Raw genomic sequence first — 20,432 nt, 5'->3', positions numbered from 1 at the left:
CCCGCTGAAAAACAGAGTTTTAACGGGTGGGTCATAAAACGGGTGTTATACAATGGTCCATACTGGGGTGAACAACCTTTTTACATTGGGCTCCACTTTTCATCCCTGCAGTTAGCAGCCCCCCTCCCCAACCTTTCTAACGTAATCCAAACTGATGGGACTTTTGGACATGTTCATATGGAAAAAAGCCCTTCTGGCACTTGTAAGAAAACAAGTCTGTAAAAACACTATTAGTCAGTACATAAATGTGAGTGCACGGTCAGAAGAACAGGAACCCATTTCAGCATTTTTAATGAGCTGGACGAGCCTGAGACCCAGCAGCCGATTGTGCTGCGCCCCACCCCCCCTTATGAAATTTCACACCCTCCGAGGGGGCCTGCCCCCCCCACTTTGCACACCACGGTCTACAAGGAAGGCAAGCCTTCCTCAGGCCTGCAAGCAGTTAATTTATACCTTGAAGGGGGGAATTTGGTTGCTCCCATGAACTTAGAATGCATGGTCATAAGTGTCCTGAAATCATCCAGTCCTTTAAAAATCCAGCTGCTGTATTTCTTTCTCCCTTCAGCAGAGTTCCACAGGTTGTCCCCACAACTGTTTTTTTCCTAAATACAGTCCCCTTTCATTTCACAGAGTCACTCCCCCTCGATTTTGACACAAGGGATAGCAAGAAAAGCAAATGCTAATACACGTCAGTAATGTGAAGCAAAATCAGAGAGACATTCTGTGGAATCTTACAGACTACCCAATTTATTTGGGCATAAGCTTACGTGGACTGGAACCCACTTCTTTAGATGTGGTACACTAAGTGGGTTCCAGCCCACAAAAGCTTATGCCCAAATGAATCTGTTCGTCTTTAAGGCGCCACAGGATTCCTCATTGTTTTTGCTGGAACAGGCTAATGTGAAACACAATGTGAAATGTTAGTGAAACTCTTGCTGCAGGCAAGATGATAATGTGGATGTTCACCAGAGGTCAGTGTCCTACCTCTCCTTTCTTTAAGCCACCTGCTTCTGTCCAGTGAAGAGCCCTTTATCTCTAACTAGAGAGGGCAGAAGTGTGAATTTCACCTCGCCTAGCATAGCTACCTGCATCTGAAAAGAAATTGCATCTCCAGTGAGATACATCACAAAGGATGAATTAGGGCTCTCAGCCGTCTGCGTCTGCGGGGCAGGTCAAGACAACTCAGGAATTAGTTAATCAAAACCAATGGGACAAATAATTCAGCTAGTTGTCAGCTGCTGAAAAAAAAGAAAAAAAGGCAGCTGGGTACCACATAGCAGAATGAACAATGTATCAGTGGCAAGTAAGCCTCAACAGCCCTTCGACACAGGTAGGTATTATTGTTCCCAGTATGCAGAAGGGTAAGCTGAGATGACATGAAGTGAAATGACTTGGCCAACGTGACGTAGCAGAGCCAAGAAAACAAACACCCATCTCCTGCCTTCAACCACCACACCCTAACCACAGCATCGTCCTTACTTCCTCCTCTTTTTTAAAGACACTTGTACCATTATTTCATCCCCTTTATTCTCGGCTGCTTCAAGGAACACAAGAGCCATTGGGAGCCAGCAGGAAACTGGAAAGTATAAAGTTAATTGCTTTAACATGCAACAGAACTATTGAAATCAATATAATCCCAGCCCAGACTACTCCATCAAAACCTGTCATTAATCTGCACAAAGACGAGACCTTGCTGACAGGAAGACGCATAAGAAGTTTCCAACAAGTGCTGGCACCGTGGGTTCTGGACAGTTAGTGCTCCCAGGCTCCATTCGTGTTCGCTCCTCGCCTCCCTCCCAGCGCACATGTAATATGAAACTTTACATCTCCAGGAAGACTAACAACAAAAAAAGAGCTCAGGCAGAGACGGCAGCTGGCTGTCAGCAGCAGAGTGGAGAGGAGCCAAGCGAGGAAAGAACCCCAGGATGGGGAGAGAGTGACGTGAAGTTTACGAAGACAGAAAACCGACAGTCCAGCAGCGCTGCTCGGGTAAGGCTGGGTTGTCGTCTGGGTCCTTTCCACTGTAGCATCTCGATAGCAGGAGAATTCAGCGAGTCAGCAGTAGCTTAAGCTTTGGTAGGTGTTTGCCTGGCAAACTGCGTTCGGTCACTCGCAGACTGAGTTTGCTGCCTGGATTGGGTTGCAAAGGGCCCTCAGAGGGAGGACGGTGAGAGCTTTGAGGAGCCAGGAAAGCTGTGTGGCAATCGCAGACTGTGGCTACTCCCCAGTCTGGCATGACTCCGGTCACATACACCGTCAGGAACAGTTTGAAGCAGAAGCAAGTAACTTTGAGCTGATCAGTGGGAAAGTGAGCACAGGCTGCAGCCCTGACATGTTCGCTGGAGTTATGTGGGGTGGCAGGTCAGTGCTGAACCTGGCTCTGCCCATGCGTCTGCCACAGGGCGCTCTTCCCAGAGGTGTTTTCATGTATGAGTTCCGCTTTTGGCCAGCAGGTTTGGTGACTCCCAGCTCAGTGGGAAATACCAACTTTGGCAAGTGTACATGAAATCACAGCAAGCGCCCATCAGGGAAAGCGTGAGGAATTCTCAGCTGGAGCTGGGTTTTATCCCTAAACAAGCAGAGTGCTCACAAAACAAAACCTAGCCAGAAGAACCAGCATACTGTGCAGATTTAGTATAAACATCTATGCTCAGTGGAAATAAAGGGAAGCTTTTACATAGCTTCCCATCAGAGCTCAGCAATGGTACCAAGAGCAGAGTCTGGTCTCTCCAAAACAGCACCAGAAATCCACAGCTCTGGCAGAGACTGCCATGGCCTCAGTCCATATTTTCCTTAACATAGTTTCAGCTGTTTACAAACAAGCAGGGAAAGAGACAGAAAGCCAATTCTCCCACAAGGTGCACAGACAGAGGAGTGGGAAGGATCAAGTACTTTCAGCCTCTCCTTCCATTTCCCTGTGGATCCTGCTTATTTGGAAAGAGTGGTGCATTTTATTGCTTGCCTCTTGGAACTGCTTGTGTACAGTAATTACTGGGCTTTCCCCACCCCCAAACTAGTTTGAATTCCAGAGACTCATTAGTGTTCCTCTGAGGGTCAGTGGTTTATGTTTGTTTTTTAAATGCAGCAGTTCAGATGGGGGTCCAAAGTAAAAGAAGGGGGAAACAGCAAAAGAAAAAACAAGGAGAATAGGAGAGCAACAGGCCAAATTGTCCTTGCAGTGAAAATCCAAAGGGTTTTGACTGGGGACTTATCCAGCAGCAGAGGAGGAAAAAATAAGCAATCTGAACCATGTGTCTGTAAGGAGGAAGGCAGAGGCATGGTTTGCGTTACAGCCGTCATGTAGCAGAGAGGGCTGTAAGCCTGCATAAAACATGACGGAGTTAGAGAAAGGCCTTCGCTGAAGGCTAGGTGCTCAGTCGGTTAGTACACTAACCATTCACCTTTGAAAGCAGAGGCTTAAATCCAAGCAGGTGGGAAGGGAAAAACTGTGGATTTTAGTCTGCACTACGAATCCTCCACAGTGAAGAGTCTGTTAAGACAATCCCAGAAATGGAGCAGCTACTCAGGACAGAGATGTCTTGGCAAAGCTGGCAGGGAAGGGCAGGGCGTGGCCATGCCCTTACCTGACCCCAGCTCATGCAATCACTTCTCTCGCACCTTCCATTTCACAAACTTCACAACTGACCCATAATTTCAACTGCTTTTTCCAAGAGACCAGACGTAGGTGCTTCAGCTACCTGGATTCTCCAGGTCCCTAGGTCCAGCCTGGTGAGGAGTTAAAGGCATATTTCAAAACCCAAAGCTGGATTCATTCCACTTCCGAGTTCTGGAGAGCGCAGTGCAAATAAGGATCCAGGTGCTATGGAAAACAGCTGGAGAACGTGTTCCGGATACCATGAGAAAGAATCTGACATCCCATTGAGATATGCCGGGTTATTCACAGAAAAACCTGTGTTTCCTGAAATGGATATGTGCTGGGATTCCACAGACCTGGATAAACACACTCAAACATGGTGTAACTCATTCTGACTGCTGTCCTTGAGAAAAGCTGTTCTAATTACTTCTCAGTCTACCACAGAGCTGAGATCCAAGCAGCAGTAACTGCAGAACCTCAAAGTTTCTTCCACCTGTAAGACAGGAGTAATAACAATGACTTAGCTCAAGATGCTTCATTCATTTGCAGTTTTTATACGTGATGTGCTATAAAACCATAGAGCAGAGGTCAGCAACCTTTTGATCTCTATGTATAGCCCAAGTGCCCGGTGATCCTGTTTAAAGTCACTAACAGTCTTACTTACAACAGCTTCATTAATAAATAAATGAAGATGCAGAGCTTTACCATTTAGATGGTGGTTGGTAGCAGTAGCTGGTCTTTTTGTTAACCCATAGGCAGTGTGGCTTTGCGCAAGCTCTCATCTGCATGGGGATGAGCTCCCACCTCGTGTGCCAATGAAAATCAGCTCACGTGCCACTCTTAGCACTCGTACCAGGGGTTGCTGACCACAGGCATAGAGCATTATTAAGAGTTTTATAGAAGTTCCCAACTCAGTGGTCTCAAAACCAATTTCAGATTCTCAACTGACATTTCAGGAGGTTCAATACCTTCCTGAGCCTGTTAATTAAATATGAGGTGATTAGGGGCAGAAGTGGGGCATCTCTACTGTTGCTGGGAAAACTGGCTCCCATAAATAGACAAACTAGACTGCAGGCTATGTTGGCTATTAGGGAACAAGGCACTCTGCTATACGTTGTTGATACATTCCAGGAAACTGGGACTTACAATGAAACCACATAAAGTAGGGAAATCCCCACATCCCCCACATAGGAATTAATGTAAATAGCAGGGGGATGCATTCCACAAAGTCCTCTAAGTTGCGTATGAGATGCAGAGTGGGGAACCTTATCCCATAGGAAACAAAGGAATACGGGACAGCTCGGCTCATGGACCTCAGAGATGTAACACTACTGTTCTGAACTCATCAGATCGAACAACCTAAAACATAACTCACACCTCACACACATTTTAAAAATTTTAATTTGCACATATTCTAAATTGAACACCATTTTATTGGCACTTTTAAATGGCATTTTTAAAACCACTTCATTTACACTTATCTTAAATCGCAAACCATTCTTATTAGCAATTTTAGTGATTAAAACATCATTAAAAAATAAACCTATTTTTATTAACGTTTTAAACAGCATTTTAAATTTAAAACCATTCGCATTACTGTATCCCTTTTAAACTGCACTTCCAAAACATTTTAATGATCCCACCATTTTTACTAACATTTTAAAACGGCACTTAGAATTGAAAACTGGATTTATTAACATTTTAAACAGCAATTTAAAAAAAAAATTCCTACTTAGGAGGAGGATGAGGATGTCATCTCAACATCACCAAATTCGGGCTCCACCACTTTCTTTTTAAAGAAACAGTCCAGCTTCATTTGCTTACCTTGCCAAAGTTTGGGATTGTAAATTTCCCTGTAGCATGCCAAGTCATCATTTATACTCCGTGCCACCTTTGCAGAATAATCAATGAGACGATCGACATGTTTAAGGCAAACAATGAGCTCTCCAGCCAGTTCAAACAGATGTCAAAGGATGGCAGTTGTCAGCCCCTTTCTTTCATGTTTTTGGTCAGCTTTGTCTTCTTCATTCACACTTTCTTCATGGAATACTTTTTTGTCTAAATCAGCAAGATCTTCATTAGTGAGAGGCATAGCATGCGATCCAACAGCTCTTCCACATCCTTCTCTTCAACCTCGTCAAAGCCAGCATCCCTTGCTTTTCACGCTATTTCAGAATGAACAAGAGTTTCTTCAGTTTTTCATGGCCTCACAATAAATTTTTTTTTTTTTTTCTTCCCCCAAATACACTGCTCATCATGCGAACTGAGATTTCTTCCCAGGTGGCACCAACGATCAGCACAGCATTCTTAATGTTGACATTTTTCCAAAATTCCTGGACTGTAGGTTCTCTCTACAGTTTTTCATCCAGTTTCCCAGATGAGTGCTCGAAATGTGCTCTGCAATCACTATGCCTTGAAGGTGCCAACGACTCCCTCATCCATTAGCTGCATGATTGATGTTGTCCGAGGTGGAATAAAAAAAAAACAATTGACATTTGGACAGAGGGTTTCATAATTCAGGTCATGACCTCTTGCATTATCCAGAACCAGAAGAATCCTATACGTCAAATTCTGTTCCTGGCAATACCTTTTCATTGCAGTGACAAAATAGTCCACGAACCATACACAGGAAATTTGTCTTGTTATCTAGACCTTTCTGTGTGATTTCCATATGACAGAAAACCTAGCTTTGACATGATTTTTCAGAGCTTTTGGGCTTCCACTTTGATAGACGAGTAATGGCTTGAGCTTCTTGTCACCTTTAGCACTGGCAGAGTTAGGTGATCTTTAAAGGCCTTGAAGCCAAGAGCACTCTCTTTATTGGAGATGTTTAAGAACAGGTTAAATAAATATCTAAACAGGGAGGATACAGATGGTGCTCAGTCCTGCTGCGAGGCCAGGGGACTGGACTTGACGACCTCTTGAGGTCCCTTCCAGTTCTAGTGTTCTAGGATTGTCTAAGTTCTAGATGGTAGCCATTTCCAATACAGAGTCATCTCACCTGCAGTGAAAATTTGACAAGGATCACAGCTGCCTTCATCAATCACTTTCTTAAACGTTTCAGGAAACGCTTCAGCTGCCTCTGTGTCTGCACTAGCTGCCTCTCCCTGCACTCCCACGATTTTAAATCCCTATGTTTTTTGGGAATCTGTGAATCCATTCTTGGCTTGCAGTGAAAGTTGCCCAGCAATCTCTTCTTCAACAATTTTTATGTCTTCATATAAGCTGAAGCCTTCTCCTGAAAGAGGGGTAGGCTGATCGGATATTGTTTTTATGCAGATCTTCCAGCCACATAGCTAATATCCATTCCATTTTTTCCCCATTTTTGCACTTCTTTGCTGCACAGTCTTTCACAGAATCATAGAATGCTAGGACTGGAAGGAACCTTGAGAGGTCATCGAGTCCAGCCCCCCGCCCCTGTCTAGACCATCCCTGACAGACATTTATGTAACCTGCTCTTAAATATCTCCAGAGATGGAGATTCCACAACCTTCCTAGACAATTTATTCCAGTGTTTGACCACCCTGACAGTTACAAACTTTTTCCCAATGTCCAACCTAAACCTCCCTTGCTGCAGTTTAAGCCCACCGCTGCTTGTTCTATCCTCAAAGGCCAAAGAAGAACAAGTTTTCTCCCTCCTCCTTATGACACCCTTTTAGATACCTGAAAATCGCTATCATGTCCCCCCTCAATCTACTTTTTTCCAAACTAAACAAGCCCAATTCTTTCAGCCTTTCTTCACAGGTCATGTTCTCTAGACCATCGATCATTCTTGCTGCCCTTTTCGGGACCCTTTCCAATTTCTACATATCTTTCTTGAAATGCAGTGCCCAGACCTGGACACAATACTCCAACTGAGGCCTAACCAGTGCAGAGCAGAGTGGAATGCTTTACAGAGGAATGCTTTGAAGCATGCTTTGGTTTACTCACAATGTCCTCATCATTCTTAATAATAGCACTCACGGGTGTTCGTGGCAGTTCAAGGTGGTGAGCAACATCAACAGAACTATCACCTTTTTTACTGTGCTTTATTATGTCCAGTTTCACATCACACTGCTGTAGGGCTGCTTACATACACTAACTCACTCTGGTAGAACTGGCATTACGCTTAGAGCTCACTGTTTCTGACCAAGGGAGATGCATCAAAGAGCAACCAGCACTAACAACCTATACCTCCTACACATTCCAGGGGAGTTTCCAATTCCAGATCTGCTTCAGATCTACATCAGCACAAAATATGAATTAGGCAGGTGTGCGCCCGGGGACATAAACGCAGGGAACGAAAGGACATAAAGCGGAATAGTTCTGCTTTTCGACAGTGATGTAAATGTGAAACAGTATTAAGTGGGAAGATGTATAATGGAATCTGCTATGCCTAAATCATTTCTATTTTATAATCTGAAGGCAGGGAACTTCAGAGTTTTCAACTGGGACTGAAAAGATAAAAGCTTTTCTCCAATGCAAATTAGCCACAATTCACCAGTTTATGTGCAAGCAGGTAAAGGCTGAATTCTCTAGTGGAGAACCATTTCCTTTGCCAGGGAACAAATTATTGGCCTGACTGATTCTGCACAGTCCTATTACAGACTCAGAACATGCTCATGGGCTGTCGTAAAGTTGGTTAGCTACATCCATGCCAGCAAAAGCTGCAGTAACAACACAGGATTCCTGGTGGATTTACCCATTTCTATCAGCCCTTTCATCTTCAAGCATGTTGCAAACAAATTAATATACGAACTATATATGAGGATGATTTCATCTACTGCCCAAATGCAGATCTTATTTAACAATGGACAATAGTTTAGGAAAGGAAGTGAAGATGATCTCATTCATTTAAAACTAGAACAGTAATTCAGTAAAGTGTAAAGCAGCTACTGCACTTAGAATTCATCCCTGACACCACAGCTGAATACCTACTCTTGGGAAAGCGATCACAACTGCTCAGGACCTTAGTTTTAAACCTCACTGGGGTGACAGTACCCTTTTCACCATAATGGCACGCACTCGGACATTCCTTGATAAGCAACCAGCACTACCAACCTATAGCTCTTGCGCAGTCCAGGGGAGGTTCCGATTCCAGTTTTAGCCCAAAGTCACCCTGCTTATCTTTATGACTTGATGGGAACAGATCATATCACACAGTGTTTGCGTTAACAGCTTCAGACAAGAAAATCTGAGAAAGCATCTTAAAGACGACATTAACGTGGAGTCAGAGATGTGTGACAAACAGGCAAACTCCTTACTTGGAAGTGCCAGGCAGTAACCACTCTCTGAAAGTGCCTCTCTTGTGGATTTGAGATGTCTCAACAGCTGCAGTGTGGGGATGGGAGATGAAGAGGGTACCAGTCTTGAGGCGAAATCTAAGATCACATGGCTAGGAAGTGCTGCATTAGAACTACATGTGCTGCTAGCTCCACATCTTCAACCACAGACTCCCAAAGCATCATCTCAGCTGTCAGAAAGCAACAGCAGCAGCAAAAACCTTGAAGAGTTTGCTTACAAGAGGCCACTGAAGCTGTTTAGTTAGAAGGATTTTGACAAGAGAAATAAAAGCAAACTAGGGTTGTGTAAACAGACGGCCAGGCAATGACAAGGAGTGGGCATAAGTACAACTTACTGTCATTCTAAACAGTGGCACAGCGACGACTATACTCTCATGAAGTATATCTAGTTCAAAGGTTATTTCATTTTGTTTCCATTAGTGCAAGAGCAGCTGAATAAAACAGCGATACATCTCCCATAGCACTTTCCATCCAAAGAGCTCAAAGCCCTTTAGAAGCATTAGCGTCAAATACGATCCTATTTTACAGCTATGGAAACCTAACTGATGAACACAGTGCCTGTGGGACTTACCCACAAACGTGTAGTGAATCAGTGGCAGAGCTGGCCCTGAACCCAAATTTCCTGACTTTTAGTCTTGTGCGCTAACCACAAGATTGTCGTTATCGTCATCATCTCTCTCCCTCTGCAAAACATGCTACAGAAACAGCACCAGCATTATGACTAACTCACGGCTTAGTCCTCAACAATACGTTTAGCTTCACCTGCCCTCCCATCCTCCAAACACACCTACTTCTCCACCCAGTGGGTGAAAGCACAAAGGAAGGGTGTATCTTGTTATAGGGATGGGCATTTAAGCGTATACACTCTGCAAATAATAGATTACTCATAGAGACTTAAGTCAGACACCAGAATCCGGGCCCTCTGGAGGGTCCGCCATATTATGCAGCCTTCATTCTTGGTCCAGTGACGTACCACAGCTAACTCGCAATGGGCATCAGCGGTGTGACACATACAGCTGGTTTTCGGTCACAAAAGGCTGTAGCCAAAATGTTCAACCTCAGGTGACTAAAGTTAGGCGCCTCAATAAATGTTCTTATTCTCAGAAATGCTGAGCAATCAGAATTATCAACTGAATCAATAAGATGCTCATCAGCTGACAGTCACGCCACTTATTTAGGTACCTACAAACAGCTTTCTTCTCTTAAAAAAAAGTTGGAAAGATTTGGATTCCAGGCAATTATTGCAATTTGCATGGCTTCACATAACCGGCGCTGCAGGATAAATCTGCATTAAAAATAACAAGACAGTACTTTCTAGGCATCACTTTATCCTGAAAACTATAACAACCTGGATGTGCCCTGAGCACAGGCACTGCCCTGTTGATTTAAAATACCCTAACTCATGCAGCTGAGCTGCATGCGCAGCAAACCAAATGTACGTCTTTCTACATTATTATTCTGCTTGTTCTCTTTCCAAGCAATACCCAGAGCTCATGGCAGGTTCTGCCTCCCTTCTGAAACAACACAGAGAGCTAAAGATTTTATTTACTACATTCACTTCCCAACAGTGCGAATGGGAGATCTGAAGAGCAAATTCCATTGGCTGTAATGTAGGGTTTTGTGGCTTTAAAGAGGAGTTTCTCAGAAATGGTCAGAATAGAAGATGGTTGAAACCATAAAACTCTAAGGCTGTGGCCACACTTGGCCCAAACTTCGAAATGGCCATTTCGGAGATTACTAATGAGGAGCTGGATTGAATATTCAGCACCTCATTAGCATTAGGGCGCTTCCGGCTGCGGCGCTTCAGAAGCGCCGCTTTTGAACGCTCACAGCTCTGCACGGCTACATGGGGGTCCTTTTCGAAAGGACCCCGCACCTTTCAAAATCCCCTTATTCCTCTCAGCTGAGGAAGTGTGGCCACAGTCTAAGGCTGCCATGGCAGGCTAGAAGGAATGCTCCAGGCTGCTTGTCATGAAGCAATTCTAGGTGGGGTTAGTTTTGATTTTTGTTCATGTTTCTGTTTTCCTCCTCTCTCCTGCCTTCATCGCTGCCTTTTTCATTTCTTCTTTCCTGCCTTTAATTACAGTTGCATGAATGCCAAACCATAATGAGTTTTACTCTTGGCTGCAAAGGCAGGAGATCTCTGGACATTCTGGTCTTCTCCTGTACTGAGCTCCAAACTTTTGCCCCCCGTTGCTAGAAGAGCACTGGATCCTGCTTTCATGTTCCTTTTCTTGCATTTCCCAGTGAATGTACTGCTGATGGAGATCAGCTGGGAAGAGACACATGGATGAAGAAACTCTGACATGAAGAGGTTGATTTGCCCAAGGTTACACTCTCCATTGGTGGCAATGCTTGGTACAGAATCCAGAAACCTGATTTCCAGTTGCCTTCTCTAATTCTCAACAACATTCCATCCTTGGAAAGTAACCTGCCAGTTAAAGTGGAGGCTTCTAGCCATCTGAGGACTGCATCTCCAGTACCACACGGAGATCACCAGTGGCCCAACTGGTTTCTTACCATCTGAAATTCTGGTAAAGGAACAGAGAGTCTGAATAAGATCAGCTACTTTCCCTCGCAAAGGAGAACAGGGAAGTGTCCATTATAATCATTATCATTCGTGCTAATCTTCAGTACTACCTTTCAACGGTTATTGTAGGTCTTCTGGAGTTGGCTTGAAAACAAGTGTACCAAATGAATGAATTTTTAAAACTCCTTTGTGATGTCCATAAGTATCATCATCCTTGCTTTATACGTAAAGAAGCCGAGGTGCGGAGAAGTTGGGTGATTTGTTCATGGTCACAAAATGAAATAGCGGTAGAGCCAAGACTCGAAACCAGTCCTTCCCATGTGATAATCCTCAGGTAAAAAAGCTGGCCCCACTGAAGTCAATGGGAGTTTTACCACTGATTTTGGTGGGAACAAGATCAAGTCCAAGGTTAATTCTGAACAATTTATATAATAGGTGGAAGAGACACAGAGATTTTGGTTTTATATATTTATTTAATTTTGGGCAGGCGGGGAGAAGGGCAGGGTGGAAAATAAGTAAGAGAGTGAATTCTGCAAAGTTGTTTGGTTCCTCAGTTTTAAATCCTGAAATACTGAGAATTTCTGGAGCTGGCCTCTCAAGTAGAATGGGAAAGTATTTACCGGCTTGTTGGCAGCCAGATACTGCACCACTGACTGCAGTTCAAGCTTTCTTCCTAAGGAATGTTCAAACCAAGACAATCAATCAACATTCCTTGTAACTTTTAAACATCAGGGACTCCTTCACCCACCATGGTGTTAGGTTGGTAGCCTAGCCAACAGAACACCCATTACTGGGGAAAGAAAACCAAGGCAGGATTCTGGTCAACCTATTTAGGCTGAGCTGTACATTAAGGCACACAGAGGCACACCCACACTATAGCAGCACTTTTACACTTCACAACAAAACTCCGGGGACATGGCCACAGTAGCAAGTTCTTTTGGAAAACGAGGCCTTTTTTTGAAAGAACCTGTGGACCGTCCGCACACAAAATGTGCTCTTCTGATCCGAAATGGAAAGAATGCGGCTCTTCTTCCGGAAGCTGTCTTCTGCTCCCGGATCAGGAAGAGCACCTCCTTTCGAAAGCTTCTTTTGAAGAAAAGCAAGCGTAGATGCTGTGCGGGCCCTTTTTTCCAAAGGGCAGTACTGATGGCACCGGATTTTTCAATCCCTGGCCTGTTCTTTCCACCCCTTTTTTGTGTGTGGACACACTCTTCTGAAGAAACTTTTTTCTGAAGAGATCTTCCAGGGGAACTTCTTTAGAAAGGTCACTGTAGTGTAGATGTAGCTAGCTCATATCATACAAACAACTTTCCCTGGCCCACAGCCTGGTACAAACACCTTTCTGCCAGATTATTTGCTGTGGGATCTTCCAGGCAGAAAGATGCCATCAGAAGGGACAAATCAAAGTGCTTGACCTCCAAAGCCACGATCAGAAACTACATACTGTTTCACCTCTACTCACACCTTCCATTTGTTGGACTGGACATCACATGGAGACAGACAGACACAGAAACCTCTAACAGTGTGAAAGGGGGAAGAAAAGCCATTCATGGAACAGCTCACTTGGGGCATGGAGATCAGTCCTGGAGAGAAATATTTAACCCTGGTTTAAGCAATGACTATTGTAGCCTACAGTGCTAGTTTACCTTTATTATTTTCACTGCCTTGCCTTTATTCTGCCTTTATTACATTCAGTGGCAATGCAAGGAACCTACAGACCTGTATCCTGTAAGACTTTAGCTTCAGCAGTTAACATCAGACTTGAGGCTTATCACCTCTGACGCAGGTAATGGCTCTATGAAAACCTTCACGTAGCGGACAGCTGACAATAGTGTTCGAGGGGAAATCCCACACAAGTATGTCATGTTGATGACTTGATATACACGATAACACACAGATACATGAGCTACATCCGCAGACACCCAGCCACAAAGGCACCATAGCAACGAACTGACGTTTATGATAATAAGTGGGGATCACTTGGTATACTAACCTATAGGAGGACACTTTAGCATTAGCAAGGTAAGGGAATAGAATGAAGGAAGAGGGGAGAAACCCCTTCTGAATAAGCACCAGACATAGTGGCAGAAGTGTAATTTATGTGTTTTAGAGCTGTGTGTCTGTGGATCCATTTGTTGAAGAACTCCTCTGAAACAGTAAGAGCTAGGACCACCAAATTTGGTATGTAGTTTCCTCTTACTCCAGCTTAAAGCAAGGTCAGAGTTGGTTGGCCCAGGAAAATGGCTGTGCCTGGAATTCAATTGTTTTCTAGAATATGGAAAGGGAGGGGGCTGCCACAGGTAGGGGGCACTCCAGCACGGCTAGAGCAGCCTCCATCTGAGGCCGCCCAGAGGAGGGGGAGGAACTGGGGAGGTCACTGCAGCCTAGCGAGGCTGGAGCGACCCTCCCCTCTGCTACAGCCAGGGGCTGTTCTGGCTGGGTTGGAGCGCTGCTCCTCTCCTCTTTACTAGGACAGAGAATCTCTGTTAATAAACCCTCTCCTTCGGGATATCTCTGTCTGCTCCATGTGCTCTTCTGCGCCTGTCAGCTTTCCCACAGCCCTTAGTTTAAAAATTGCTCTACAACCTTCTTAATTTTAAGTGCCAGCAATCTGGTTCCATTTTGGTTTAAGTGAAGCCCATCCTGCCAGGGTATTTATGTTCCTCCTTTTCCAAAAGTTTCCCCACCTCCTTATAAGTCTAAACCACTCCTCCCTACACCATGTGAGTGTGTGAATATACCAGCGTTAATCTGCTGTGCATCAACTGTCTATGCAAATGCTACTAAGCACACTAACCTAAGCATTCCCTAGTATGCCTTCATACCCGGCTTTGTCATGGGAGCAATGTTTCCTCTAATCTTTTCCCTCCATGTGAAGAATCAATTTATGTGCAGCAAGGCATGTGTGAATATGCACCATCAGTAGAAAGAAAAAGCCTATCTGTGGGTGCTCTGCTAATCAGCTGGGCAGCAGCTAAATCTCTGAGGGCCACCTAAGCACACAGCTTACAGGGAACACTGCAAGGGAATATATCAAAGCACAGCAAGGAATTATACAGCTGTATAAACTTAAGGCATGTGTGTGTCTAAAGAGATGTGGATCAGTCAAAATCCACATCAACACACACCACTTTCCCTGGAAGCCAAACATATTACATGAGTATTACACGTGCACATTCCGATAACAGAAGCACTCATAAGTTTCTAGTTGCAGCTGCAGCAAGCCAGAGCCCTTAAAAGTGAGCATGTGCTGTGTTACACAGGGGAAGACAATTTAGTACACAGAAGGCAGTGTTGTGTGCACACTGGGACACAGAAAGTAAGCAGACTTTCACTTGCCGGCCTGTGAATCTAAGAGAACATGGACAGTTGGAAACAAAAAAGCAACAACTATTTTTTTGTGGAAGATAACCCCCAATCCTTGGCCAGCCGTCAGTCAGTTTTAATATCAGATACATACCAGGCTGTTATTTCAGAGGGAACACCCATATTTTTGCAGTTGCCCAAGTGTGCGTGTGGCTTTCTAACAACAGTGAAGCAGAGCCCAGCTGGAGAATTCACCCACAAACCGGTCTGATAGAAAGTCTGCAAGCTCCTGCTCTGAATATAAATAGGATAGGCAGATAGTTAACATCTCTCCCTAGCTATTGACAGCAAGGGCTGAGACCAGATAAACGTGTTTTACTTGTGGTCTCAAATTAACCCTTAAAGAAAGTTGTTTCCCTAGTGTTAGTAATATCAATGGTGAAAAGCTTCATGTGCACTCTCTCTTTCTTTGGCTTTTCTCCAGTGTAACGTAACTTGGACAGAGCTGGCCAGAATGCCTTCTGAAGGTTTTCTGAAGGAGATGCAGACCATTGGTGAGAAATTCCTGCTTAAGCTCCAGAAGCTGCCCAAGGCTGAAACCGTGGAGATAGTGTCATTTTGTCTTCTCCTCTTGTTTATTGGTAAGTACATGGAAGAGCACTAGGATCCTACGTGCTCACTATTGCCTGTACTTCTCAGCTCTCGTAGGCTGGCAGGTCGTGTTGATGACTGCTGAGGGCAGGCGTGTATGGCAGCTGTTCTAAAAAGTGTGATTCACTAGCTTGTTTTCTTCCACAAATCCATTCTGACTGAAGTGCTGGAGCAGGTTCAGAAGAGGGTAACGAAAATGATTAAAGGGGCTGGAGCACATGACCTATGAGGAGAGGCTGAGGAATTTGGACTTACACACTTTGCAGAAGAGAAGACTGAGTGGTGATTTAATAGCAATCTTCAGCTTCCTGAAGGGGAGCTCTAAAGAGGATGGAGAGAAACTGTTCTCAGTGGTGACAGAAAGCAGAACAAGAAGCAAATATCTGAAGTTACACAAGGAGAGAAGTAGGTTAGATATGAAAGGAAAAATTATTTCACAAGGAGGGTGGTGAAGCACTGGAATGCACTGCCAAGAGAGGTGGTGGAATCTCAATCCCTAGAGGTTTTTAAATCCAAGCTTGACCAAGTCCTGGCTGAGATGATTTAGTTGGGATAGATCCTGCTTTGGGCAGGGGGCTGGACTTGATGACCTCCTGAGGTGCCTTCTAGCCCGATGATTCTATGAAGTGAATCATAGCACGCAGGACAGGACCAGATCGACGGCCCTGAAGAATTAATTCCTGTGTATGTACAGAACATACAGCATAGACAGCAGAAGTGAAAGTTTTCCCCATACCGATCCAGAAGTTAGCACTCTCGCTACGATTGGATAAATCCCAGAGAGTCGCATCACGAGGAGTAGGAGAGCATTCGTGAAGAATGGAATTAGTGTGTCCTGTCTGGTAGCTAGATACAAGTCTGTCACATTAGGATGGACACATTTAATTTTCCTGGCCTGAACAGAAAGGGTGCCTTCCCCTTGAAGAAGTTAGCTCATGGAGTCAGCTTTTAATTGAAAAACTGATGTTGGAGAAGGGAGAATAAACTGGTCAGGTGGAGAGAGGTTTGTTTTGGTTTTTGGAGTTTTGTTAACAGTGGAAAATGAGAAGACAGGCACCGAGTTTGACTGCCAAAGGGAAGGGTGTGTGTCTACCACAAAAGGATTCCCTCTTTCAGTTGGAATTTGGAAGCAGGTATATCTGCTTCTCATAGACACAACTGGTTTCCCCACTAGCTCTGGTTACCTGGCAGCCTATCAATGGGTTATATCCAAAAAACAAAACACAAGAGGTGTTTTGCAACAGTTAACGCATCACCCTTATGTCTTCCAGAGAAAGGTAAGAAATCCCATCCCCAGGATCCTGGCAGTTGAGCTCTGTTTTAAAAGCACACCATCTGCTTGACATTATACTATACACTCTTTTTATCCAGTATTTGAGTAACTCAAATAACCTGCATAACTCACAGCTGAGTAGCTCTGGGCAGCCGACACCAGGCAGGAACATGGAGAAACTACCTCATGGCTGGGGTTTGTGTTACTGAGTGTGCAAGCAATGCCCTGCCCCTGGGGGCTGGCCCACTCAGTGCTGCCCTGCATCCCTCCAGGATGCCTATGTGGCGTCCAGCACGGCGAGCCCCCCATTGTCATCTTCAAGCAGCTCCACACTGTTTCCACCCATAAGGTAAGGGCAGCATTTGAGCAGGAGCCGGTGCTGAGGAGTGGGGGGAACTGAACACTTTTATGGGGGAGGCCCCTGACCCCTGCGTGTGCCTCTCCCCAGCTGCTCTCTGCTAACCAGAATAGCTGGCAACCTCCTGGTCCCAGCGCTGCTGGGCATGAAAAAGTTGGACAGACAGCTGTGGGGTGGGATGGATGGTCTGTGAGATACAGGGGGTCAGACTAAAGGATCTGAGGGTCCCTTCTGGCCTTGAATTCAAAGACCATCCTCAAGCATATGCAGCTGCATAGGGCATCGCTAAATTCAGGGCACAGTCCTGCTCAGAGTGGCTCCCCCCACCCTCCTGCAGGGACTGGAGGGTGCAGGTGCTCGGAAGTGTAGGGCACCAAAAATCTTAAGGTTGGCTCTGTCAACAACTAACAAAAATATAAGTGCCTGCCAGTTTGACTGACCAATTTAGATGAATATCCTGTTCCCCCGAAGTTCGGAATACCTGTTGTCCTTAAAGTCATTTCCCTTAAGAGATGGGATGTTAACACTGACAGACAAATCCCAGCTCTGGTAACTGTTTCATGCACACCTTAAGATTCCGCCCTTGTAATTTAAGCTGAAAGGAATACTTTTCTTCAGCTTCTACCCTTACATCCACTGCACTCCAGAGCAGTGGTGGGGTTCCCAGCAGGTCTGATGCCCCAGGCCTTAGAAACATAATTTCCAGTGATGGCCATGACTGCATCACAGGGTGCACATTCAGGAAAGTATTTTGAGATCCTTTGGAATGAAATACGTTGTATGTTCATAATTCTAAGTGATATTCTGTAGAGGTCATTCTCTTGTGTATTGGTAAGCCAAGGCTGTTGGGCTTTTTTGCTGCCAAGTACTATCTTCACCTGCTCAGAGATACATCTAACATTTACAGCAGAGCTTCTGGGAAATTTAGCCTCTGCAAGGCATTGCAAAGTTGGTTTGACTGTGATCTTGGAGTATCTTTTCCAGAAGCCAATCCTCTTCATTTCTCTCTCCAGTTACTGTGCTGTCACTGATGACCATAGCCTGCAGCTGTTGCTGTTCTCGCTGCTGTTGCAAGGGAGGCCCTGATCACAGAGGCAGAAAGAGCCAGGTCCAACCAACTGCTCATGTGTGAAATGCATCAAGAGAAGAAAGTAAAAGGACACAGGCAGTCACTGCAGCTGAATTGCCTGGGAATGACACTCTGAATGGGCTGCTGGGAGTGAATGAGGATATGCTGCAGAGAAAAATACATCATAAGATGGACTAGGTTGTTTTGTATTGATCACTGCCAGGTTGTGTTATGTGGCCCCCACAGAAAACAGTATTCTGACGGCCTTGTCGCCTTGCCATAGAAAGATAAAAATGAAACCCCCGGCTTTTCTCAGTGCAAATACTGCAGCTGGGTGGACAGCAAATTTCAACAGCCTCTCTCTTTGCAAGCAAAGAGCAGCAAACCATGACAAACAGCACATACATCGATTGGGCCAGGGTTAGGAATGTCCCCTGCCCTCTTGACAAAATGAGCTAGTCCAGAGAGGTAGTACTGGGCACCAGCAACTTGTATGGTCATCACTAGAGATATCCATTACCAGCACCCTTCAGGATCAAGCCCAAAACAAGTATGGTTTTCCCCTCCCTGTCCTACTTTCTCTAAAACCATGAGTAATGGAGCACGTGAAATTTAACGGAGACAACCACTCAGAGTACAGCATGACAGGGACTTTCAGCTGGCACGTGAGTTCAGAGACTGGAAATACAATCAGCATCAAATGCGCCCTGCTTTTATTTTCTAAGTGTTACAAAGACAACAAAAACTGCCAAAGAGGAAACACAATGAGACTACGTACAATATCTGTCGTATACTGAAGGATGAAGGCAAGAGGGTAAAACCCTAATAATGAACTGTTTAGTTTGCTTTCTCCGATAGTATTTTTTAACTTTTTATTTAGATCTTTCCAAGCTTTGTCTGCATATTGCAGGGCAAGTGTTCAGTACAGTGTTCTGGGCACTGAAGCAGCTGTACAAATGGCTATTATTCATGGCAGTGGCATGTTTGGCACCCTGCACTAAAAAGGCCTAGGTAGTTTATATGAATGGCAGCAAATGTTTAAGGTATATTTATATACACACATGTATTTCAGAGACAAATACACAGTAAGGGCAGTGTTAATTCGGGATTTGCATGCAGCAGCTGAGATGGCATCATGACAAGTGGCGGACCAAACTGGAGCCAAGTAAACTGTGCCACTAAAGTTAACAAGTGCAAATAAATATCTTTTCAACATTGCAGCCACTGTGTATATTTGGTTTATACACCAATGAACTTCAAAAGGAAATTACATGTAGATAAAAAGAAAATCTACAATATTGGGTCCAACATTTGTAATTAAGAATAGAAAAGAAAAATCTCTCTCTCTCAGTAATTTGTTAGGTCAAAGGGGTTTAATTTTTAAAAATGAAAACAATTGTGCCACAATATGAACTGATCTCCTTTAAGAGAAATTAAAACAAGCCCATTTTGGAGTTAAGAGAATGTAAACAAACCTTCCTCCTATTTGCATTTTGAGTACTATGAATGATAACGCCAAAGGGACGACATAGCTATAGTGCCAGAGTTCAGCTACAATAGTCTGAGTTAAAAAAGTATCATATTCAAAGCTTTGTAAGAGCTGCTCAGACTTCGGTGCAAAGGGGCAATGAAAAGAAGAAAAATATTTAAAAGATTCCTTTTCCTAAGCTACTAAAATCACCCTAGATGATTAACAATACCCTCTGTGCATGCGCACACACTCAGCTAATTTACTTTTCACCACCTGTGCTGTTTAAGTGTTTGTTCTTCATTCTACTAGATGTGTCCAGTTTGCATCGGAGTTCATTCTCATAGTTTGAAACAATTTTGGAAGACGCCACCAATGCAAAGGAATGTTTAGATTAAGAAAAGATCACCATCCCTGCATTTCAGTTGTGCAAAAATAAAAGCTACATGTTAGTTGCTGACTGGGATGGTTTTGACAAAAAATTAAAAGTTTTGGACCAAACTTGATTGAGGCCAGTGTTTCCTGGTGGCTGAGTGCTTGGGCAGCCACCTAGGAGAGATTCACGTGCTGCCCAGCTGATTACCAGAGCGCTCACAGCCACCCACATTGGGCAGCATGTGGTTCTGTTGATGGTGCACAATCCACACATATCTTGGTGCACATAAAATCTATCCCACCTGAATCTCTCCTGGATGGCTGCCCAAGCACTCAGCTTATAGGGAACACTGGCTATTGTGCAGGCTTCCTTGGCGGTCATGGGCTGATCACTCCATATCTTTAAATGTTTAATTTTAAAGTTTAAATCTTATGTAACACTCTGCAAAAAGTGTTTGCCCACGTGCAACTGGGTATTTATATCCAATAGAGGATATTGTCTCATCCATCTTGTCTCTCACATCC

The 20,432-nt window shown here is 44.3% G+C and overlaps 2 protein-coding genes across 9 annotated transcripts in view; one reads left to right on the top strand and one right to left on the bottom strand.

The window, feature by feature from the left end:
* RECQL5 (RecQ like helicase 5) overlaps positions 1 to 20,432 on the bottom strand; it is a 58,420-nt gene that overhangs the window by 17,031 nt on the left and 20,957 nt on the right. The window lies entirely within an intron of this gene.
* On the top strand, positions 1,607 to 19,326 carry SMIM5 (small integral membrane protein 5). 2 transcript variants are annotated; one of them, XM_075014655.1, is made up of 4 exons: positions 1,913 to 1,989; positions 11,125 to 11,411; positions 15,198 to 15,354; positions 18,009 to 19,326. In XM_075014655.1, the coding sequence occupies exons 3-4, from the start codon at positions 15,228 to 15,230 to the stop codon at positions 18,125 to 18,127; spliced, it is 246 nt and encodes an 81-aa protein (XP_074870756.1). In that variant the 5' UTR covers positions 1,913 to 1,989; positions 11,125 to 11,411; positions 15,198 to 15,227; the 3' UTR covers positions 18,128 to 19,326. The 2 variants fall into 2 exon arrangements, with proteins under 2 accessions (XP_074870755.1, XP_074870756.1); XM_075014654.1 differs by lacking the exon at positions 11,125 to 11,411 and having other exon boundaries at positions 1,607 to 1,989; positions 18,009 to 19,324.

This window comes from Carettochelys insculpta, chromosome 20 (genome assembly GCF_033958435.1).
Source record: "Carettochelys insculpta isolate YL-2023 chromosome 20, ASM3395843v1, whole genome shotgun sequence".
NCBI classification, from domain to species: Eukaryota; Metazoa; Chordata; order Testudines; family Carettochelyidae; genus Carettochelys; species Carettochelys insculpta.
Note: the sequence above shows the minus strand (reverse complement) of the source record. Positions and strands in the feature narration are given on the sequence as shown.

Bases quoted from the DNA above. Each gene is read 5' to 3' on its own strand.
- SMIM5 (XM_075014654.1), top strand. From the start codon at position 1,813: ATGAAACTTTACATCTCCAGGAAGACTAACAACAAAAAAAGAGCTCAG. The intron at 1,990-15,197 runs GTAAGGCTGGGT...GCTTTTCTCCAG, and splicing joins AGTCCAGCAGCGCTGCTCGG to TGTAACGTAACTTGGACAGA. The intron at 15,355-18,008 runs GTAAGTACATGG...TTCTCTCTCCAG, and splicing joins TCTTCTCCTCTTGTTTATTG to TTACTGTGCTGTCACTGATG.